The sequence below is a fragment of the Bombina bombina genome, chromosome 2 (genome assembly GCF_027579735.1).
Source record: "Bombina bombina isolate aBomBom1 chromosome 2, aBomBom1.pri, whole genome shotgun sequence".
NCBI lineage: Eukaryota > Metazoa > Chordata > Amphibia > Anura > Bombinatoridae > Bombina > Bombina bombina.
In genome coordinates this window covers 876,269,031-876,291,708 of record NC_069500.1, presented here as the reverse complement: position 1 = coordinate 876,291,708, position 22,678 = coordinate 876,269,031, and the positions used below count along the sequence as shown (strand labels likewise).

General features: G+C 35.3%; 1 protein-coding gene across 4 annotated transcripts in view; it reads right to left on the bottom strand.

Moving 5' to 3' along the window:
- Positions 1-4,949: 4,949 nt before the first annotated feature.
- PSD3 (pleckstrin and Sec7 domain containing 3) overlaps positions 4,950-22,678 on the bottom strand; it is a 1,090,324-nt gene continuing 1,072,595 nt past the window's right edge. For 2 of the 4 annotated variants that reach the window (XM_053703213.1, XM_053703214.1), the window contains exon 13: positions 4,952-7,589. In XM_053703213.1, the coding sequence (XP_053559188.1) occupies positions 7,374-7,589 (216 nt within the window). In that variant the 3' untranslated portion in view covers positions 4,952-7,373. Of the gene's footprint in view, positions 7,590-22,678 lie in introns of all 4 variants that reach the window. The other 2 variants (XM_053703212.1, XM_053703211.1) reach the window with 2 other exon arrangements.

Here is a 22,678-nt window from a genome sequence, read left to right as displayed (position 1 = left end):
ATGTACCGTCTTTAATTCAGTATAATAAATTAGTGAAATTATAGTATACAGTCAGATTTTAAGCTACAGGGGTAATGAACTAGATCCATACTGCTAAAAATTGAGTAAAATACCTTAAAGGGACATTAAACATAAAATAAATGCTAGATAGAATGATGTATTTAAAGAAAAGATTAGTCTGAGAATAACATGTAGATGTATTTTTTAAAGTTTCATTAGCTGTTTAAATATTGACAAAATAAGTGCAAAGTTTTAGTGTCTATAAAACAATGGGAGCCGCCATTTTGTAATTTAGTTTATATAACTGTGTTCTCCATTTCTAACAGAAATCAGAATAGAATTGCAGGAAAGGGGGAGAAAATAAATAATGAAAGAACATGGCAGAGTTTTTTTATATAAACAATTTATCATTTTATATTGTCATCTCAAAGTGTTTAATGTCCCTTTAAAGGAGAAAATGGAAACTGAAAAAAAAAGTTAAACTGGAAACCTCATTTGCAAGTTCCCTCCTTAGCTTAGCTGTGGTAAAACACTACAGAATGTAGGAAAACATATATATATATATATATATATATATATCCAAAGGAACAAAGATGGCGTCAGCACTGCTTCTTTAGTTAAACAAACATCTTTATTGTGACATAGAGAAACAGCAACGTTTCGGGTCCCACAGACCCTTAGAGCTGACGCCATCTTTCCTTTGGATATACATATTTGAGGAGTTGCAGTACCCTCAGGTGGACGTGCACTTAACATATGGGCTTGAATTGCCTTTGTGCATACTGGTGCTGGACCTACTACTACCTATATATATAAATATATATATATACAGTATATAAATAATTTCCCAAGAGTATTTACAGCGGAGTAGTTTCAAATGTATTTTTCCAGCATGACCAATGTGTGTATAGCAAAAATATGACATACATCAATAGAGCAGTGTGTAGCAATTTATTTTATTTACAGCCAATACAACTATTATTGTTACACAATCTAGTAAACTTTAAAATTCACACAGTTTGCTTACTGTGCTTCCTCTTGGAATCAAGAAGCAAATGTTACAATTCTTATATTTAACAATATGGAGCAGATAGAAAAGTAAAAGCTTTCAACACAAAGCCTAAGGGGATATTATAGCCTGAAAATAATTTTTGACGTTTCAAATCCCTTTGAATAGCCACCATCTGTCTTCATTCTCTTGATTTAAACACTAAGGTAAACTGCTGTCAATTACAATATACAGCTTTAAAACTAAATTGTTCCTTCTTTTTCAGTTGCCCCTTCCTTCTGATCTAGAATGTAAGTTAAAGGTATTGGGCAGTCAGAATTATACTTGCAAGGATCAGATAGAGCTTGTCATTTTAGTACACTTTTAAAAATCACGTCTATTTTTTTAAATGTGCTTTGTTCTCTTGGTATCCATTGTTGAAAATGAATATGCACATATCCTACACTAGTGGAAGCTAGCTGCTGATCGGTGCCTGCATTAATTTGTTTCTTGTGATTGGCTAACTAGATGTGTTCCGCTAGCTGCCAGTATCAGCAAAGGATAACAAGAGAATGAAGCATATTTGATAATAAAATTAAACGTGGAAGTTGTTTAAAATCGAATGTTCTATCCAAACCATGAATTACATTTTTGGGGTTTCCTGTCCCTTTAATGTGGGAAGAATCTCATTTTCTTGTGCTGTTACTGTTAACAAATTTTTCAGTTTTCTTGAAATGACTAAACAGCGAAGTAGTGCATATATATTTTTTAAACACTACATAAATAAATAAAAAATGTACAAATTTAGGTGTAAAATAATTTAAGTATGAGTGACATATTTCCCCATTCAAACCAAGTTTCTTCTAGAAAGAAACATTCTATAGGAAAATACAACTGAATGTTTGGTTGAAAGACATTCCAGAATATTCCACTAGAATTTACATCATTAATGTAATTGCATATAATGTATGCTTTATGTGTACCTTTTTTGTCTGTTGGCTGAAAGGGACATACAGTTATGCAGAATATATTATTACTATTTTGAATACAAAATAATGTCTTAGCAAAAATGATACATGTGGCACTTAGCTAAGGTAAGCTTGCATATTTAGTTTATTTTCAATGGATCTGACATGTTATAGGACCATGTCCCTTTAAAATTTGAAGGGCATTAAAGGGGCAGTGTACTGTAAAACTGTATCTTCTTTAATGTGTTCCCAAAGATTCATTTTACTTGCTGGAATGCATTATATTGTAAAAAAAAATGTTCCTTTATCCTTTTTTGTCATTTGAAATAACTGCTTTTGCTGATTGAAACCATCATGTATAATGAAAATGTGTATATAGGGGTATTCTCTGCAGAAAAAAAGCGTTGCAAACAAGAGACAATAGGGGTAAGAGATATTTTTGTATCTGTAATAACTGGTTTTGCTCAGTGAACAACCAGCCATAGTTAGCATTTTAATTTGCAACGAAGAGAAAACACATAAGCAGGTCTGTTCTTCACACAAGTTATGGTTTTGATGAGCAAAACCAGCTATTTCAAAACAAAACAAAACATAGAGGAACAATTTCTCGTACATTTAATATTATGCAGCATGTAGAGCAAGTCACTTGGAACATTTTAAAAGGCAGTACAGTTTCCCTTTAACTGGACTATTTTTAGTACAAAACAAAATGCATCAGGAAACCATAGTCAGGAATTCATAATTAATTAGCATGATGGTCCCTAATCTATCCTGTTTGAATTGCACATTTTGCATCCAGAACCTTAAAGGGACAGTCTACAATATATTTTGTATTGTTTTAAAAGTCTTTATTACCCATTCTCCAGTTTTGCATAACCAACACAGTTATATTAATATACTTTTTGCCCCCTGATCACATGACTGTAACTATTATCTATTGCCTTGTATGTAGTACTGTGTTATGCTAAATCTTAAATAACTCCCTTATCTATATGGCCCACATGAACTAGCAATCTCTTTTTGTGAAAAGCAATTAAAAAAGCATGTGATAAGAGGCAGCCCTCAAGGGCTTAGAAATTAGCATATGAGTCTACCTAGGTTTAGTTTCAACTAAGAATACCAAGAGAACAAAACAAATGTGAGGATAAAAGTGAATTGGAAAGTTGATTAACATTACAAATCCTATATGAATAATGAAAGTTTAATTTTGACAAGACTGTCCCTTTAAGTAACTTGTATCTCTTCTATAAAGAGTATATGGACTGTATTTTATCAGACTGAATCTAATTATATATTCAGGAATCAAAACTTATTTTAGATGAATGAGAAAATATAGTTCTCCAGTTCCAAAAAAAAAAATACAGTACATTTAACTCTAATAAACCCAAGAATTTTTAATTTCTAGGTTTTGGAGAAAAACCAAACACTTGGTTAAATAGTATAAATACAGAATAGATTACAATTGTCTATGTGTAATGACAAACAAATGGAACTGCTTATATAACAAAGGAAATATTAATGGAAAAAAAAAAGCGGTGTAAACAGATATTATCTATATGCCTCAATGTAAAACTATTGAGGAACCGTACCTTTCATAAAGTGACATAATCACACACAACATATATACATGTATATACAGATCACAGCTATACAAAGAACAGATTGTCACAATGGACTCAAGTCCTTCATCTAAGCCCTATGGTTATATAACTTATAAATAAATACGGGAGGATGAAATTATATTGGATGCATATTGAAAAATGCTGCAACTATCTATAATGCGTAGCTTACTTCAGTAATGCAATAGCATCTTGCAGTGCTGAATTGGTTAAAAACTTTTCAATCCACAGAGAGTCTGTTTGGTCCAGCATTTTGTAGCTTTTTCTTATTAAGCAGGCTATCAATAAAATGTAAAAGACTAAAGTCATTGATTATGGTTAGTCAATTACACTCATGTAATATATTATGAAGAAGAAATGAACATTATGTTCTCTAGGTCATCATATGTATTCACTAATAAGAAGGTCCTATGTGTCATTTTTATCCCATTATAAATGTGCCTCCCCAGCATAACGCTGTTAGCTAAGCTGCTGAACAAGTAAGAATGTTTCATTAATCATATGGTCAATACACTTGGTTCATAGCCAAGAGAACACTACATTTCAAATTGTAGGCTTACAATGAATTACACTTTTTTTTTAAAGTGATTCTAATAAACAACACTGGGATTTGGAAAGTGCTGGTTTAACTCTGTATTGGCTTGTCCTATACCCAGTATATTAAGGAGCATCTATAACTAAGTCACCACCTCAGGTTATTAGAGCCGATTAAGAAATGAGAATTATGTATGACTGGCACTCTGCATGGTCTTCTGTAGATCTGGAGCCAATTCAATTTTAGAGGACTTTATAAAGATAATCAAAAAGATTTATAGAAGACCAAGTGCACCATACTTACATGCACACACATATGTGTGTATGTGTATAGATATATAATTAAATTAAGGTGGAGATAAAAGCATGAGATTAAAATCCTCCATTTCATAAAAGTAAGAGCAATAGAATATTTGCACAGGAAATTTGCACATATAGGCAAGTATCCCCGCTTGCTTTACCTCAGAAATACCCTGTCCACATTGTTATCAATGAACCAGAGGATTCTGGGTAGGATATTCAAATTAGATATGCAATATCTCAGGCTTTTTGCTTTCGATACTGTGTTAAAACACAGCAATCCCCTATTGAGGATATGTATATATATGTGTGTATATATATATATATATATATATATATATATATGTATATATATATGCGTGTTTTTTATGTGTGTGTGTATATATATATATATATATATATATATATATATATATATATATATATATATATATATATATGTTTATATATATATATGTATATATATATATATATATATATTGAGAGAGAGATTTAAGTAGATATATGAATATAAATATATATATATATATATATATATATATATATACACACACACATACATTGAGAGAGAGATTTAGGAAGATAGATGAATAAATATATATATACACACACACACACACACATATATATTAAGAGATAGATTTAGGTAGGTAGATATATAGCTATATATACACATACATATATGTGTGTGTGTGTGTGTGTATGTATTTAAACCTATCTCAGTCAACAGATGTAACTTTTGGCAGATCAAGGGTGAACTCTTGATAACATCAGTTCATCTTGATTTATCATTTCAAAGTAAGTAGCCATTTTGCCACGACCTCTCATGAAAGACTTGTTGCTATGTATGTATTCTGTTATGTTGAGTTATGCTATCTGACAGTAATTGTACCTTTTGGGTTCTGCATCCAAGCATTCTGTGTGAATTGCAAAGTTCTAAGCAACAGTACATCTATGAATTACCAACTTTTTTTGTAGCCAGTACTGGAAATACATAAAGCGATGAAATGAGTAAAAATTCCTGCATTCATACGCAACATACATAGCAGCAAAAATATAATTTTGTTGTTAATAAAAAAAAAAAAATGCTTTGTTAAAACTCATTTAGTGTTGGGGAGCCTTGAGCTATACACTTCTATTAGTTTTGAGCTAAAATGGTCTTAAACGGATATTCTAATGCAAAAATTGCAATCTCTAATTAGCACTGTCTATGCTGCAACTATGTGTTTACCCCATGAAAGGGGTTAAACGCATAGTTTAAGTCCTGCTCAGAGCTGCAAAGCTGAACACAAGCATCTGCTAAAGCTCGCTGTTTTCCTGCTCGGGACCAGCAGTTCTCTGTGGCTTTCAAATGGGGGTTAAGCACATAGAGTTGCAGAATCTAACAAATTAGAGCGCGCACTTTTTGCACTCGAATGTCGCTTTAAATCTCAATAATACTGTACCACACTGTGGAACATAAAAAAAAAATCTACCCTTTATTAAAACACAAAGATCAGCAAAATTAAGATGACCCATGTATTGATCACTTAGTGTACTGAGCTGCTGATTGCTGTGCTAAATAGACAGACATGTGCGCTCCAATCACCCTCTGCCTATTATCAAACAGCAGCAACGGGTGGGTGCATGAAGTGTAAATCTTGGTGTTAAAAAAAAAAGAAAAAGAGACTGCTTTTAGCACATTTTAAATTACAACAATTGTTAAATAGAACACTATTTATATCCCTTTAAATGAGCACATGCATCAAATAAAGCTAGTGATAATGTCTCTTGTTAAAGGCAAAACATATGTGCTCAAGAAAGAGTCTAGCAAGACTTTTCTTTCAATATTACTTTTCTCCCACAAACCTTTGGATACAATTTCTACATGTTCTCCAACTCCTGACCCATTTCATATTTGGAACAGCCAAAATGAAACAAAATATAGCACAGTGTGCATTCAAAAGGAAAGCAAGGCCCATAACCGAGTTACAATAGTGAAAAACGATAAAACAGATCAAAACCGAAAAGGTTCTGCAACGCCACATGATGGCAACATCTGTGCGTTGTGTGCAGGGTACACAGTGCCTGTCTTGAGAAAATATTAAGCTTCTTCTACGAATAAGAGCCTTAGGCATAGTGTACAGGTTACTAATCCTAAATTCTTATACTATATGTAATATGTATATTGAGGCTTAAACAAAATGATGTTTCTACTCGACTAGATACTGAGATGAAAACTGTACAGTACATTCATTAATTGGCTAATCCTAGAAGAATACACTGAAGAGATGATATGTTTATGGTTAAAGTATACAAAATGCAGATGCTGAAAGCTGCAAGTTATCAGCATTATAACGGTAAAAAAAATATATATGAATAAATACAGTGCAGCATTTAAATTGGTCCATTACTATCAAGTCCATAGGAGTATGAATGGTTTGGATCCTAAATTAGCAAAGATTTAAGTCCAGCAGAACATAGTACCGTAAAATTATACAATCAGACCTCGAACTAAGCTTCCTTCAGTGGTAAACACTGTGGCTTATTTAAAAAATATATATTTTGGACTTTTTCTAGCAATATCGAGCAGTTTTATGCAAGACATAATTAAAACAATATTAAAATGGTCAATGAATGAGGGTGAAAATGTTTGGGACAGGCACAATTCATATATACACTGTCCTGAAATGTATCCCCTTGAATAAAGAAAAAAAAAAGAATATTAATCTTTTTAGCGCTGGAGTACACCTGCAGCATAGGTGGTATTTAAAGCCAAAGTGACCACACTCTGCAGATTTGGAACAAAGACATCTACAACATTCTGAGCAGTCAACAGCAAAAACAAAAATAAATGCTACTAAGTCACAGACTTATTTTGTTGTTTGAATGGACCACAAATAGTGACAAGTGTGACGGATGATATCTTTTGCTGCGTTTGATGGCTGACTCCAGCTTTTTCTTTTTTCCATGCTTGTTTTTTTTTTAGGTGACATTCTGCTTGATGCTAGGTGTCTCTGGCCTGTAGTCCTTCCTCTCTGACACATTGCGTTTCACCTTGGCACTGGCTGGAGATGAATCTTGAGTCAGTGACGGGCTGGAATGAGATTTCTTGAGCGCGTTGTTATCATTTTCGCCAGTGACAAGCAGATCTTTGCCTCCATCTTTAAGCAGTTTCACATAAACCTCATATCGAGTTTTCTAGAAGATAAAATGAAAACATCAAGATATGAAATGATTTATAGATGTAATAAAGAAAATTAAAAAAAATACTCTCGAAGAGCAAGTTACACATGTAAAGAAAACATTAAAAGCTAAAGGATTCACCCGTTTATGGCTAATAATGTATTTACTTTTATAGTAAAACATTAGTTAAGAAAATGCTTTTTATCTAAACCAATATAAAGGAAATCAATGCCAAAGAAGCCTATTAAATTATTGTTAATGCTATAGACAAGCTCAAATGAAATCTATGCATTTCTCACACGTTCTTGTTGCAGCCTACTTAAAGTGAATGTAAATTTTGATGCTAAAGTGCCCGTTTTTTAAAAAGTCAATTAATAACAGGGGCACTTTAATTCATCAAAATTTACATTTCACTCGTGTTGTGAAAAAATACTTACCTTTTAATCTTGATAGCTGCTCCAGCTCCCTCCAGCCGTTGCAAAGTCTATTCCTGGGTCTAAAATGAGGAAACTGGCTTCCATCAATCACGGCGTTGAATCAGACACTGATTCCCCCCGGGGGGGAAGCCGTGATTGGAGGATGACCGATCCATCATTTCTGACGTCAGAAATGGCTTGCGACGACCGGGGGAAGATGGTTGTCAAGTTTAAAAAGTAAGTATTTTTTCACAACACGAGTGAAATGTAAATTTTGATGAATTAAAGTGCCCCTGTTTTTAATCAAATTTTAAAAACCGGGCACTTTAGCATCAAAATTTACATTCACTTTAAAGGGACATAAAACCCAACATTTCTCTTTTGTTATTTATGTAGAACATACCATATTAAACAACTTTCCAATTTACTTCTATTGACGAGTTTTCTTCGTTTTTTTTGTTATCCTTTGTTAAAACCAGGAAGGTAAATTTAAGAGTATGCACATATCTGCAGCACTATATGGTAGCAGTTTTGCAACAATGTTCTACATTAGCAAGAGAACTAGAAGGCAGCACTATTTCCTGTTATGTAGTTCTCACAACATGTGCATGCTACCTATCTAGATATCTCTTCTACAAATAATATGAGAACAAAGCAAATTTGATAACAAAAGTAAATTGGAACCTTTTATTAAATTGTATTCTCTATCTGAGTCATGAAAAAAAATAGTTTTCATGTCCCTTTAAAGGGAAACTGTAGTCAGAAAACAACAGCGAGAATTAAGTGTGAACTTGCCTGTGTTGTCATTTCCTGTATATATTATTGTGCCTTCCTCATACAGCTCACTATATTCCTACGCTCCCTAGCCATCTGTATTACATGCATAGCGCTACCTACACACACTGGCTGTAGTAGTACTAGCTATGCAGTGTATTATGTGCATAGCAATAAAGGAAACTGTTTTCTGTTTACATTAGCAGAAATAAAGTGTAGTGACACAAAAAATAAAGCTGATGCCGCTGCCCTGATAGATGTGCTCTGTAGTTGACTACAAGTAATGCACAGCCTGGGTTACCTTGGCAACAAACTAGTCTCTGCAGTGAGGGTACCTGAACTTACATAATTAAACCGCACCCTAACAAGTTGTCTTAGCTGCCTAAACTAAGTTTTCCTTACAAGTTTCCTCATTTCTGAATAGGTAAGTAGCCTTCTATGGTGTACACAACATACTGTGCCACAGCCAGTGGTGGCTGGCTGCTGAGCAGATGGCGCTATACATGTGCTACTGCTGGCTAGTGAGCGTAGAAATATAGTGAGTTGTACATACAGTACATAACAGGAAATGACATCACAGGCAAGTTCACTCTTAGGGGTAGATTTACTAAAGGTCGAGTGGACATGATTCGCTGTAGAGAATCATGTCCGCTCAACCTTGCTAAATGCCGACAGCATACCCTCTCGGCATTTATCGTTGCACAAGCATTTCTAGTGAAATGCTGGTGCAATGCTGCCCCCTGCTGAGCAACCGCCAATCGACCGCTAGCAGGGGGTGTCAATCATCTCGATTGTATCGGATCAGAATGATTTCAGTCCGCCGCCTTTTAAGGAGTAGCTGCTTCTTAACTTCCATTTTAGGCGAGCCTGAAATGATGGGCGTAGAATGCTTAATAAATCTACCTTTTAATTTTAACTTTAGCTGCAAAAAAATGAATACATATATAATGCAAAAATACAATTTAAGCTGGGTTTTTTTAAAAATATTGTACTTAGTTTTCTGAATACAGTGTCCAATTAACTAATCAGGGAGGATTTAGCGCATCAATAACCAAAATTAAAGGAATTTAAAACCACACATTTTTCATTAATGATTCAGATAAATGGGCCCAGCTCAGAATGGAGCTTGACGTCCCGTGTTTCTGGCGAGCCTGCAGGCTCGCCAGAAACAGCAGTTATGTAGCAGCAGTCTAAAGAACGCTGCTCCATAACCCTGTCCGCCTGCTCTGATGAGGCGGACAGACATCGCCGGAATTCAACCCGATCAAGTATGATAGGGTTGATTGACACGCCCACTGTTGAGTCTGCAGGGGGCGGCATTGCACCAGCAGCTCTTGTGAACTGCTGGTGCAATGCTGAATACGGAGAGCATATTGCTCTCCGCATTCAGCGATGTCTGTCGGACCTGATCCGCACTGTCGGATAGGTCCGACAGACATTTGGTAATTCGGCCTCAATGTAAACAATCTTAAAAAAATGTTCCAGTTTACTTCTATTATCAAATTTGCTTCATTCTCTTAGTATCTTTTATTGAAGGAGATGCAATGCACTACTGGGAGCTAGCTGAACACATAGGGTGAGCCAATGACAAGAAATTTATATGGGCAGCCACTAATCAGCAGCAATAATGAATTGATGTTCTTGAGACTACCTAGGTATGCTTTTAAACAAAGGATATTTAGAGTGCAAAACATATTAGATTATAGAAGTAAATTAGAAATTTGTTTAAAATTGCATGTTCTATCTGGATCAAAATGTTTGTTTAATGTCCCTTTAAGCTTTGGTCTTTGATATGCAAGATACTCTAGTTGTTAAATGCTTAACGTAGCTTCAAAAGCAAAAAAAAAAGACTTTCCCTTACATTAAAAAAGGGGAGCTATAGTTAAGTTTGATAGTTACCTTGCGCCAAATGATCTTTTCTAGTAATAGTAGCTTTAAAGTTCTAGCCCTGAGAATTATTTTCATACGGGAACAAAAAGACTAAGAACAACAATCAGATTTAAATGTACTTTGTTTCATGTTGCGTGAGAACAGTCATCACAGCTAGAGCCACATAGAAAAGCATTGAAACGGTAGATGGTACATTTTATAGCGCTGGCAATGAAAGGCTGCAAGTGTATTCAATCATAATTTTTAATACAAAGGTACTCTGCAGCAGCTAATCTTTCTCTATTCATTTGTGCAAGTTTCAAAGCCTACATATACAAAATACGTGAGTGACAGTTCCAGCAGGGTGTAGTGAGGGGGCGTATTTCAAATGTATGCAAAATTATTTTCTATAACATTTCTTATTGTTATTTTAGATGATAACATTTCAGAAATCTGTATCGTGCAAGAATAATAACAGTAAGGACTTTGCAATCAAAATTCTTATACATGACTTAAAATATTCTGGTACAAAGCAAGGTACATGGCTTTAACGGTCACAGTTTGTGTTTTTGCATATAAGTAGCAAAAATAGAGACGCAAATACGGAAAACAACGGTGTAATTTACATTTGGCATTAAAAACAAATGCAGAATAGCCCCATAGTAAGAGTGTAAGAAAACGGAATAACACTTTCTAATATACAGTATTAGTTTTATCCAGTTTATAAGACAATTAAAAACAAACTGTAAGGTTTCAAAGGTTTTTATTTTAATGGTAAACAAAATATGCTACATTATTTAACGTCAAGGGTTCTTAAAATTTCATGACATATAATATGTAGAGCTCCGAAAGCAAATATGTTAAATGTTTTAAATCCTAATTTCTGGATCAATTTGAAACCAGAAAAAAATAATTTCTACAACATATAATTAAGGGCAATGAGGCCCATTTAACAAGCTCCGAATGGACCTTGAGGGCCCGTGTTTCTGGCGAGTCTTCCAACATTCTAAACAATGTTGTCTTTCATATATCTGTGTTTATTTATACCACTATATGTATATCGTGTAAATATATTATTATTCTGAGCAAGAATAATATGTGAATATAACATGTAATCAGGGTATCATATGCATTTATTTGCAATCAATGGATATTTTAAGAGCTGGGACAGTTTTCTCTCTGCACCTGTGTATCACTTCCTGATTGCAGTCTAGTTATAAACACCACTCCTACACAGGAGTTAAAAATTTGGCTGGCATTGAAGATGACATTTCTCAACGAAAATGCAATTCAAGAGAAGGAGGAATAACACTGAAAATAGGATGACATTGAAGAGGTGATTTTAATTTCTGCTGTATCCGATTCATGACAGTTTAATGTTAGGTAGTCTATCCCTTTGAGCTATCAGCTTAAAGGGACACTAAACACAATTTTTTTCTTTCATGATTCAAATAGAGCATGCAATTGTAAGCAACTTTCTAATTAACTCCTATTATCATTTTTTCTTTGTTCTGTTGCTATCTTTATTTAAAAAGCAGAAATGTGATGTATAGGATCCGGCCCATTTTTGGTTAAGAACCTGGGTTATACTTGATTATTAGTGAGTAAATGTCAGCCTCCAATAAGGAAGCGTTATCCATGGTGCTGAACCTAAAATGGGCTGGCTGCTAAGATTTACATTCATGATTTTTAAATACAGATAGCAAGAGAACAAAGAAAATTAATAATAGGAATAAATTATAAAGTTGCTTAGAATGCATGCTCTATCTGAATCATGAAAGAAAAAATTTGGGTTCAGCGTCCCTATAAGATTATATTGAAGCAAACATCATTCTATTATTAAAATCATTGTCATAAATATTACACTGTGTGCCCTAATGCCAGCATCAATGTTTAACTTTAATACTAAATTCACATATACATACTTTAAAAGTATAATACACAATGTAACAAATGGCACTTACAAGTTCTGATGAATGATCAATGTACAAGTATCGAGCAATTTGATTTGTTAGTGATAGTTGAAAATGTATATTTAAATCAAATTGGCTGATTTCATTAATCATGTGATTATACAATTGCCAATAACAAGTGGTGGAAAATTTGACTAGTTTGTGGGTTGTTTAGGAGTTTGAGTATTGCGTCAAATTTGGTGCAAAGTATCTCGTCCAATTTGGTGCGAAGTGGTGAGTGGGACTTGTATTACATGCGTTAAACATGGTGAAATTAGATTTATCAAAAGAAGGAAGTTAGCTATAGTATGTAATGTATTTATTTCATTTTTATCCCTATATCTACTAATGCTGCTGCCAGACAGGCATTACCTGTCATTAAAAATACTTTTGAAATGAATCTATCCCTTGAAATTATAATATTTTTATTTAACATATTATTTAGATACTGAACGTGTGTCTTTGTTGTCTGTGTGATTTAGAAAGAGTTTACAATTGTAATCAACTTTCTAATTTACTTTTATTATCTAATATGCTTCATTCTCTTGCAGCATTGAACATAACCTTTCTGGGTTTTCAGACTCTAATTGATTTCTATTGCATTCGCGGCCTCAAAGGTGGCGGTTTGAACGATAGGTACGCTGTGTCGGAATAGACGCGAGCGTACCTGTTGAATGTTTGATAAATTGGCAAGAGGATCAAATAGAGTTGATTGTGACGGCGGATGATCATTATTCCGCTCGAATAACGCAAGCATCGATATGTGTCGGATTGATCTTGCGGGAGCGTATATTACATCACACATTTCAATGATGTTGATGCTTTGTTAACTACGGCGGATCAACTTTGCGTCTAATTTGGCGCAGAATTCCAGCGTATTATCAATTGAAGCATTGATAAATCGGCCCCTAGGACTTTTGGTTACCATATAATTTATCTTAAAAAAATGCTGTGATTTATAATAATGAAACTAAACTCTTCATGTCATTTACAAATAGATTATATTATAGTAACATAGTAAATGAAGAAGAAAGAATACAGAAGTTCAAGTTCAAGTTATTAGATCCTATCTGATTCACAATTGAGATGCTGCCAGTTGAACTTACATTAATACAATTAGAAAGCTGACCCATTTAACACAAGCAATGCTATTCATGATTTCTGTTTCTAGCTAGAAATGTATCTAAGCTATTTTTAAAGGTCCCTCCATAGGTAATGAATTCCGCAATTTGATTGCTCTTTTAGTGAAAAAATGTTTACGTTGCTGAAGAATAAAGGGACAGTCTAGTCAAAATTAAACTTTCATGATTTAGATAGGGCATGTGATTTTTAACAACTTTCCAATTTACTTTTATCATCAAATTTGCTTTGTTCTCTTATTATTCTTATTTGAAAGCTAGACCTAGGTAGATGCATATGCTAATTTCTAAGCACTTAAAGGCCACCTCTTATCTGAATGCCTTTCACAGATTTATCACAGCTAGAGGGCATTAGTTCATGTGTGACACATAGGTAACATTGTGCTCATGCATGTGGAGTAACCTAGGACTGAACACTGATTGGCTAAAATGCAAGTCTGTCAAAAGAACTGAAATAAGGGGTCAGTCTCCAGAGTCTTAGATACCAGGTAATCACAGAGGTAAAAAGTATATTATTACAACCATGTTGGTTATGCAAAACTGGAAAATGGGTAATAAATGGATTATCTATATTTTATCTATCTATCTTTTTAAACAATAAAAATTCTGGAGTAGACAGTCGCTTTAAATCTGCTTTCCTCTAGCATTAAATTGTGACCTCTTGTCACAAACAATTGCCTTGGAATAAACAGCGCTTCCACCAACTCTGTAAATGGGCCTTTAATATATTTATATAAAGTAATAATATTACCTCTCAAACACCTTTTTCTAGAGAAAACAGACCCAGTTTGAATAACCTCTTCTCATAGTCTAAATCCTCCATTCCCCTGATTAGTTTTGTGGCCCTTCTGTGAACTTTTTCTAATTCTGTGATGCCCTTTTTTTAAATTGGTCCTCAGAACTGCACTCCATACTGAAGGTGAGGTCTTACCAGCATTATGTATAGTGACAGAATTATTCTCTTGCATTTCACACTCATTCTTAGCGTGTTATATACAGGAACGCTGAAACCCCTTTCCTTCGCTGTTTTGCTAAGTCTTGACCAATTTAAATAATAGGTAACCTGCATATTTTACTTCCAAAATGGTGAACTTGACATTTTCCAGTAATAAATCTCATTTGCCATATACCAGTCCATTTTTACAATTTTTGTTAATCCCCTTGCAGCTCAATTGCATCCTGCATTGACCTATTCACCTTACAAAACTTTGTATCATTTGCAAAAATAGAGATGCCTCTATTTAATCCTTCCTCCAAGTCATTTATAAAAATATTAAAAAGAACATGGCCCAGTACTGATCCTTGGAGACCCCATTAATTACTTTTGCCCGCTCTGAGTATGATCCATTTACTAAAACGTGTTGCTCTTTTAGCCAGTTATTTAAAGGGACAGTCTAGGCCAAAATAAACTTTCATGATTCAGATAGGGCATGTAATTTTAAACAATTTTCCAATTTACTTTTATCACCAATTTTGCTTTGTTCTCTTGGTATTCTTAGTTGAAAGCTTAACCTAGGAGGTTCATATTTCTTAGACCTTGAAGGCCACCTCTTTTCAGAATCCATTTTAACTGTTTTTCACCACTAGAGGGTGTTAGTTCATGTATTTCATATAGATAACACTGTGCTCGTGCATGTGAAGTTATCTGGGAGCAGGCACTGATTGGCTAAACTGCAAGTCTGTCAAAAGAACTGAAATAAAGGGGCAGTTTGCAGAGGCTTAGATACAAGATAATCACAGAGGTTAAAAGTATATTAATATAACTGTGTTGGTTATGAAAAACTGGGGAATGGGTAATAAAGGGATTATCTATTTTTTAAAACAATAAACATTCTGGTGTAGACTGTCCCTTTAACCATGAGCTAAATTTTTCAGCTATTCCCAGTCCCTTAGTTTTGTATATTAATTTCTCATCTGGCACTGTATCAAACACCTTTGCAAAATCCAAGCATATCACATCAACTAATTCCCTTTAACTATATTCTTCCTTCCTTCCTTATAGAATCTAATTAGATTAGTTTGACATGATCATAAAAACATGCTGATTTGAATGCATAATTTTGTTTTCATATATTCTTGAATATAATCTTTTATAATCCATTCCAGTGTCTTCTTACTACAGATGTCAGGCTTACTGGTCTATAACTTCCTGGATCAGCCCTGCTCCCCTTTTTAAAAAACGTCACCACATCAGCTTTATGCCAGTCCTAGGGCACTATTCCAGAGGATAATCTTGAAAAATGAAGAGTAAGGATTTGGCTATGACAGTGCTAAGTTCCCTTAGAAACCTTAGGTGTATTCCATCTGGATCTTTATACAATATTATATCATAAATAGTATATGGAACTAAGCCAAAAACTGAACACAGCAAAATATAAAATAAATTATCTGTTGTGTTTGGATGAAGAACTTCAAAACTCTAGGAACTGAATACTCACACAATAGTCTTTCTATAGTCTAATATTTCAAGCAGTAATAGCTGTGTAGCCTTTTACCATCTCTAATTCATATCGACGAAGATGGAAAAGCATTTTTTGCTCTTTTAATTTTCCAGATAATTGTACTTCACCGGCTCTGTATTGCCTAGAACACTGGTTTTCAAAACTGTCCTCTGGCCTCCCCAATAGGCCAGGTTTTCAGGATTACCTTAGATGAGCAGGTAAAATAACCATATTTACTAAATCAGCTGATTATCTCACCTGTTCTCCAGTTCAGATATCCTCAAAATCTGGCCTGTTAAGGAAGTCTGAGGACAGGTTTGAAAACCAGTGGTTTAGAACAAGGGGCTGACACTCCCAGAAATGTCTCTGTTCAAAAGGATGTCCCCTGAGTGCAGATTTATACCTTATCCTTAGGTTATGGTTGTTATAAATGTGTCTGTGAGAATTTAGTGACTCGAAAAAGTATTAGACTATTTGAGTGAACAAACTGCAGTCTCTAATTTATTAAAGCATGTCAGTTTTAGCCCTAGCGACACTGCAAGTCTATGTTTTTAACCCTCAAAAAAGGGTTAACAACATAATTTAAGTACCACTTTGGAGCTACGAAGAACTGCTGGTCCCAAGCTGAAATGGCCAGTGACACACTCAGCAGCAGCATGATTCCGATAGTGCATACTATTTTAAACAGCTTTCTAATTTACTTTATTTATCAAATTGTCTTTATTCTCTTGGTGTCTTTTGTTAAAAAGCAGGGATGTAACCTAAGGAGTGTGCACATGGCTGAAACACTATATGTCAGCAGTTTTGCAAGAATGATATTCATTTGCAAGAGTACTAGATAGCAGCACTATTTACTGCCATGCAGTGCTACAGACTCCTAACTAGGTATCTCTTCAATAAACAATATCATGGGTACGAAGCAAATTTGAAAATAGAAGTAAATTGGAATTATTTACAATATGGAAGAAAAAAAAAGTGGTTAAAAATCAGAAAAGCATGGATGTCAATGTTTAAAGGAAATTGGGGTTTCTAATGAGGATAAATAGCATTATTCTAGAGTGGTTTGATATATCTGGTTGCTTTTTTTAATCTATAGTTTTCCAATGAAAGGCTTCTACCATTAATCTTTCTCCAGTATAATTATGGATGACAGAGTAAGTCACCTTAGTGTGCAGAAAACTGAAGTGAAAAGTGAAGAGACTTTCACAGAAAGAAAGTGTTAGAGATAACGGCACAAAAATCTGCCACTAAATGAAGGAAATTTTCAGTAAAAAAAGATAATTATAAGACTAAGAGCCTGTTTCTTTAGAGTGTATATTTTGATGATAAATTACGGTTTTTAAAAATTTGATTAAAAACAGGGGCACTTTAATTCATCAAAATTTACATTTCACTGTTGTGAAAATACTTACCTTTTAATCTTGACAGCCGCTGCATCACTTCCTCCGCCCGTGGCAAAGCCTCTTCCTGAAATTCCTAAAATGAGGAATCCGGCTTCCTCCAATCATGGCTTTGAATCAGACACTAATTCCCCCAGGGGGGGGGGGGGAGCCGTGATTGGAGGATGATCGATCCGTCATTTCTGACGTAGGAAGAGGATTGCGACGACCGGGGGAAGCTAGAGCGGCTGTCAAGATTAACAGGTAAGTATTTTCACAACACGAGTGAAATGTAAATTTTGATGAATTAAAGTGCCCCTGTTTTTAATCAAATTTTTAAAAACCAGGCACTTTATCATCAAAATTTACATTCACTTTAAAGCTCCCTGGTCCGTTGAGAGTATCTAAGAAGTCTTGTCAGTACTTTGAGTTCCCTCAAAGAATTTTAGAAAGCTTGAAGGGGTTTATTTTACAAAGGGATAGATTAAAAGTGGTGCAGTACTTTTTGCACACGTTGGGTAGTACTCGTATTAGAAGTTGAAAGTAAAATGTTTTTACAATAGTGCTAACCCCATATGTATTTATGTGTTTATATGTGTATATATATATGTCGGTAAATACATATACACCAATAAATACATATGTACACACATATAAACATAAATCTATACACACATATACATATTTAGACAACCTAAAGTCGCGACACTATACTTGCTACTCAAAATACATAAAAATCTGGTCAAACCACTGGGAAGATCAATAGTCTCCGGTATTGGTTCTTTGACAGAAAAAGCTAGCAAGTATGTGGACGCTAGACTAAGATATATTGTTGAATCTTTACCATCCCATATACGAGATACTATGCATGTATTAAACAAAATTGAAAACATCGAATTAACCCCAAACCCAATCTTGGTGACCTGTGACGTTGAGTCGCTGTACACCAGCATTGACAAAAAATGGGATTGCAAAGCAGTGTCCTATTTTCTACAAAAGAATAATTCCATGTCTGATGAAACCAAAGAGTTCATTGTGGACCTTTTGGAATTTGTATTAGAACACAATTATTTTGTTTTCAATGGTGTATTTTATCTACAGACATGCGGAACGGCTATGGGGACTTCATGTGCCCCAAAATACGCCAATATATACCTGGGCTGGTATGAAGAAAATTTAGTATTCCATGACACATTGAAATCATACACTAAACACATAACCCACTGGTCCAGGTAAATAATAGATGACATCTTCTTAATTTGGGATGGTCCTAATGAACTCCTACAAGAGTTTATCACAACGCTCAATACAAACCACTTTGGTTTATTTTTAACCATGGCAGCTCATAAAACTCAGATAGAATTTTTGGATTTGACTATTAAAAGAGTCGATAACTCAATAGTCAGACAATTACAGGAAACCAACAACATACTCTATGCTGAAAGTTTCCATCATCCTAATACTATCAAGAGCTTACCAAATGGGGAATACTTAAGAATACGAAGGAATAGTTCCACATTGGAATCCATAGCAGCTAGTGATCTCAGAAAAAGACTTCTCCAGAGGGGATATTCAAAAAAATCCATAGAGAGAGCATATAACAATGCTCCCAACAGGGACAGACAGGAGCTCTTAACGCCCAAGTGCAAAACAGAATTTATGCTTACATGATAAATTACTTTCTCTTGCGGTGTATCCAGTCCATGGATTCATCCTTACTTGAGGGATATTCTCATTCCCTACAGGAAGTGGCAAAGAGAGCACACAGCAGAGCTGTCCATATAGCTCCCCCCCCCCCAAGTCATTCGACCGAAGGTTAGGAGAAAAGGAGAAACCATAGGGTGCAGTGGTGAACAAAATTTTTTATTAACCTGACTTAATTGCCAGGGCGGGCCGTGGACTGGATACACCGCAAGAGAAAGTAATTTATCAGGTAAGCATAAATTCTGTTTTCTCTTGCAAGGTGTATCCAATCCACTGATTCATCCTTACTTGTGGGATATCAATACCAAAGCTTTAGGACATGGATGAAGGGAGGGAACAAGACAGGTAACCTAAACGGAAGGCACCACTGCTTGCAAAACCTTTCTCCCAAAAATAGCCTCCGAAGAAGCAAAAGTATTGAATTTGTAAAATTTGGCAAAAGTATGCAGCGAAGACCAAGTCGCTGCCTTACAAATCTGTTCAACAGAAGCCTCATTCTTGAAAGCCCATGTGGAAGCCACAGCTCTAGTGGAATGAGCTGTAATTCGTTCAGGAGGCTGCTGTCCAGCAGTCTCATAAGCCAATCGGATGATGCTTTTCAGCCAGAAGGAAAGAGAGGTAGCAGTCTCTTTCTGACCTCTCCTCTTACCAGAATAGACAACAAACAAGGATGATGTTTGTCTGAAATCCTTGGTTGCTTGCAAATAGAATTTCAAAGCACGAACCAAGATTGTGTAATAGCCATTCCTTCTTTGAAGCTGGATTAGGACACAGGGAAGGAACAATGATTTCCTGGTTAATATTCTTATTAGAAACAACTTTAGGAAGAAAACCAGGTTTGGTACGCAAAACTACCTTATCTGCATGGAACACCAGATAGGGTGAATTACACTGCAAAGCAGACAATTCTGAAACTCTTCGAGCAGAAGATATAGCTACCAAAAACAAAACTTTCCAAGATAATAACTTAATATCTATGGAATCTAAAGGTTCAAACGGAACCCCTTGAAGAACTGAAAGAACTAAATTTAGACTCCATGGCGGAGCCACAGGTTTATAAACAGGCTTGATTCTGACTAGAGCCTAAACAAACGCTTGAACGTCTGGAACCTCTGCCAGACGCTTGTGTAAGAGAATAGACAGAGCAGATATCTGTCCCTTTAAGGAACTAGCTGACAAGCCTTTCTCCAATCCTTCTTGGAGAAAAGACAATATCCTTGGAATCCTAATCTTACTCCACGAGTAACCCTTGGATTCCCACCAACAAAGATATTTCCGCCATATCTTAAAAGTGGTGCAGTACTTTTTGCGCACGTTGGGTAGTACTCTTTTTTAACAGTTGAAAGTAAAATGTTTTTACAAGAGTGCTAACCCCATATGTATTTATATGTGTCGGTAAATACATATACACCAATAAATACATATGTACACACATATAAACATAAATCTATACACACATATACATATTTAGACAACCTAAAGTTGCGACACTATACTTGCTACTCAAAATACATAAAAATCTGGTCAAACCACTGGGAAGATCAATAGTCTCCGGTATTGGTTCTTTGACAGAAAAAGCTAGCAAGTATGTGGACGCTAGACTAAGATATATTGTTGAATCTTTACCATCCCATATACGAGATACTATGCATGTATTAAACAAAATTGAAAACATCGAATTAACCCCAAACCCAATCTTGGTGACCTGTGACATTGAGTCGCTGTACACCAGCATTGACAAACAATGGGGTTGCAAAGCAGTGTCCTATTTTCTACAAAAGAATAATTCCATGTCTGATGAAACCAAAGAGTTCATTGTGGACCTTTTGGAATTTGTATTAGAACACAATTATTTTGTTTTCAATGGTGTATTTTATCTACAGACATGCGGAACGGCTATGGGGACTTCATGTGCCCCAAAATACGCCAATATATACCTGGGCTGGTATGAAGAAAATGTAGTATTCCATAACACATTGAAATCATACACTAAACACATAACGCACTGGTCCAGGTATATAGATGACATCTTCTTAATTTGGGATGGTCCTAATGAACTCCTACAAGAGTTTATCACAACGCTCAATACAAACCACTTTGGTTTATTTTTAACCATGGCAGCTCATAAAACTCAGATAGAATTTTTGGATTTGACTATTAAAAGAGTCGATAACTCAATAGAATCAGACAATTACAGGAAACCAACAACATACTCTATGCTGAAAGTTTCCATCATCCTAATACTATCAAGAGCTTACCAAATGGGGAATACTTAAGAATACGAAGGAATAGTTCCACATTGGAATCCATAGCAGCTAGTGATCTCAGAAAAAGACTTCTCCAGAGGGGATATTCAAAAAAATCCATAGAGAGAGCATATAACAATGCTCCCAACAGGGACAGACAGGAGCTCTTAACGCCCAAATGCAAAACAGAATTTATGCTTACCTGATAAATTACTTTCTCTTGCGGTGTATCCAGTCCACGGATTCATCCTTACTTGTGGGATATTCTCATTCCCTACAGGAAGTGGCAAAGAGAGCACACAGCAGAGCTGTCCATATAGCTCCCCCCCCCCAGTCATTCGACCGAAGGTTAGGAGAAAAGGAGAAACCATAGGATGCAGTGGTGAACAAAATTTTTTTATTAACCTGACTTAATTGCCAGGGCGGGCCGTGGACTGGATACACCGCAAGAGAAAGTAATTTATCAGGTAAGCATAAATTCTGTTTTCTCTTGCAAGGTGTATCCAATCCACGGATTCATCCTTACTTGTGGGATATCAATACCAAAGCTTTAGGACACGGATGAAGGGAGGGAACAAGACAGGTAACCTAAACAGAAGGCACCACTGCTTGCAAAACCTCCCAAAAATAGCCTCCGAAGAAGCAAAAGTATTGAATTTGTAAAATTTGGCAAAAGTATGCAGCGAAGACCAAGTCGCTGCCTTACAAATCTGTTCAACAGAAGCCTCATTCTTGAAAGCCCATATGGAAGCCACAGCTCTAGTGGAATGTGCTGTAATTCGTTCAGGAGGCTGCTGTCCAGCAGTCTCATAAGCCAATCGGATGATGCTTTTCAGCCAGAAGGAAAGAGAGATAGCAGTCGCTTTCTGACCTCTCCTCTTACCAGAATAGACAACAAACAAGGATGATGTTTGTCTGAAATCCTTGGTTGCTTGCAAATAGAATTTCAAAGCACGAACCACATCAAGATTGTGTAATAGCCGTTCCTTCTTTGAAGCTGGATTAGGACACAGGGAAGGAACAATTATTTCCTGGTTAATATTCTTATTAGAAACAACTTTAGGAAGAAAACCAGGTTTGGTACGCAAAACTACCTTATCTGCATGGAACACCAGATAGGGTGAATTACACTGCAAAGCAGACAATTCTGAAACTCTTCGAGCAGAAGATATAGCTACCAAAAA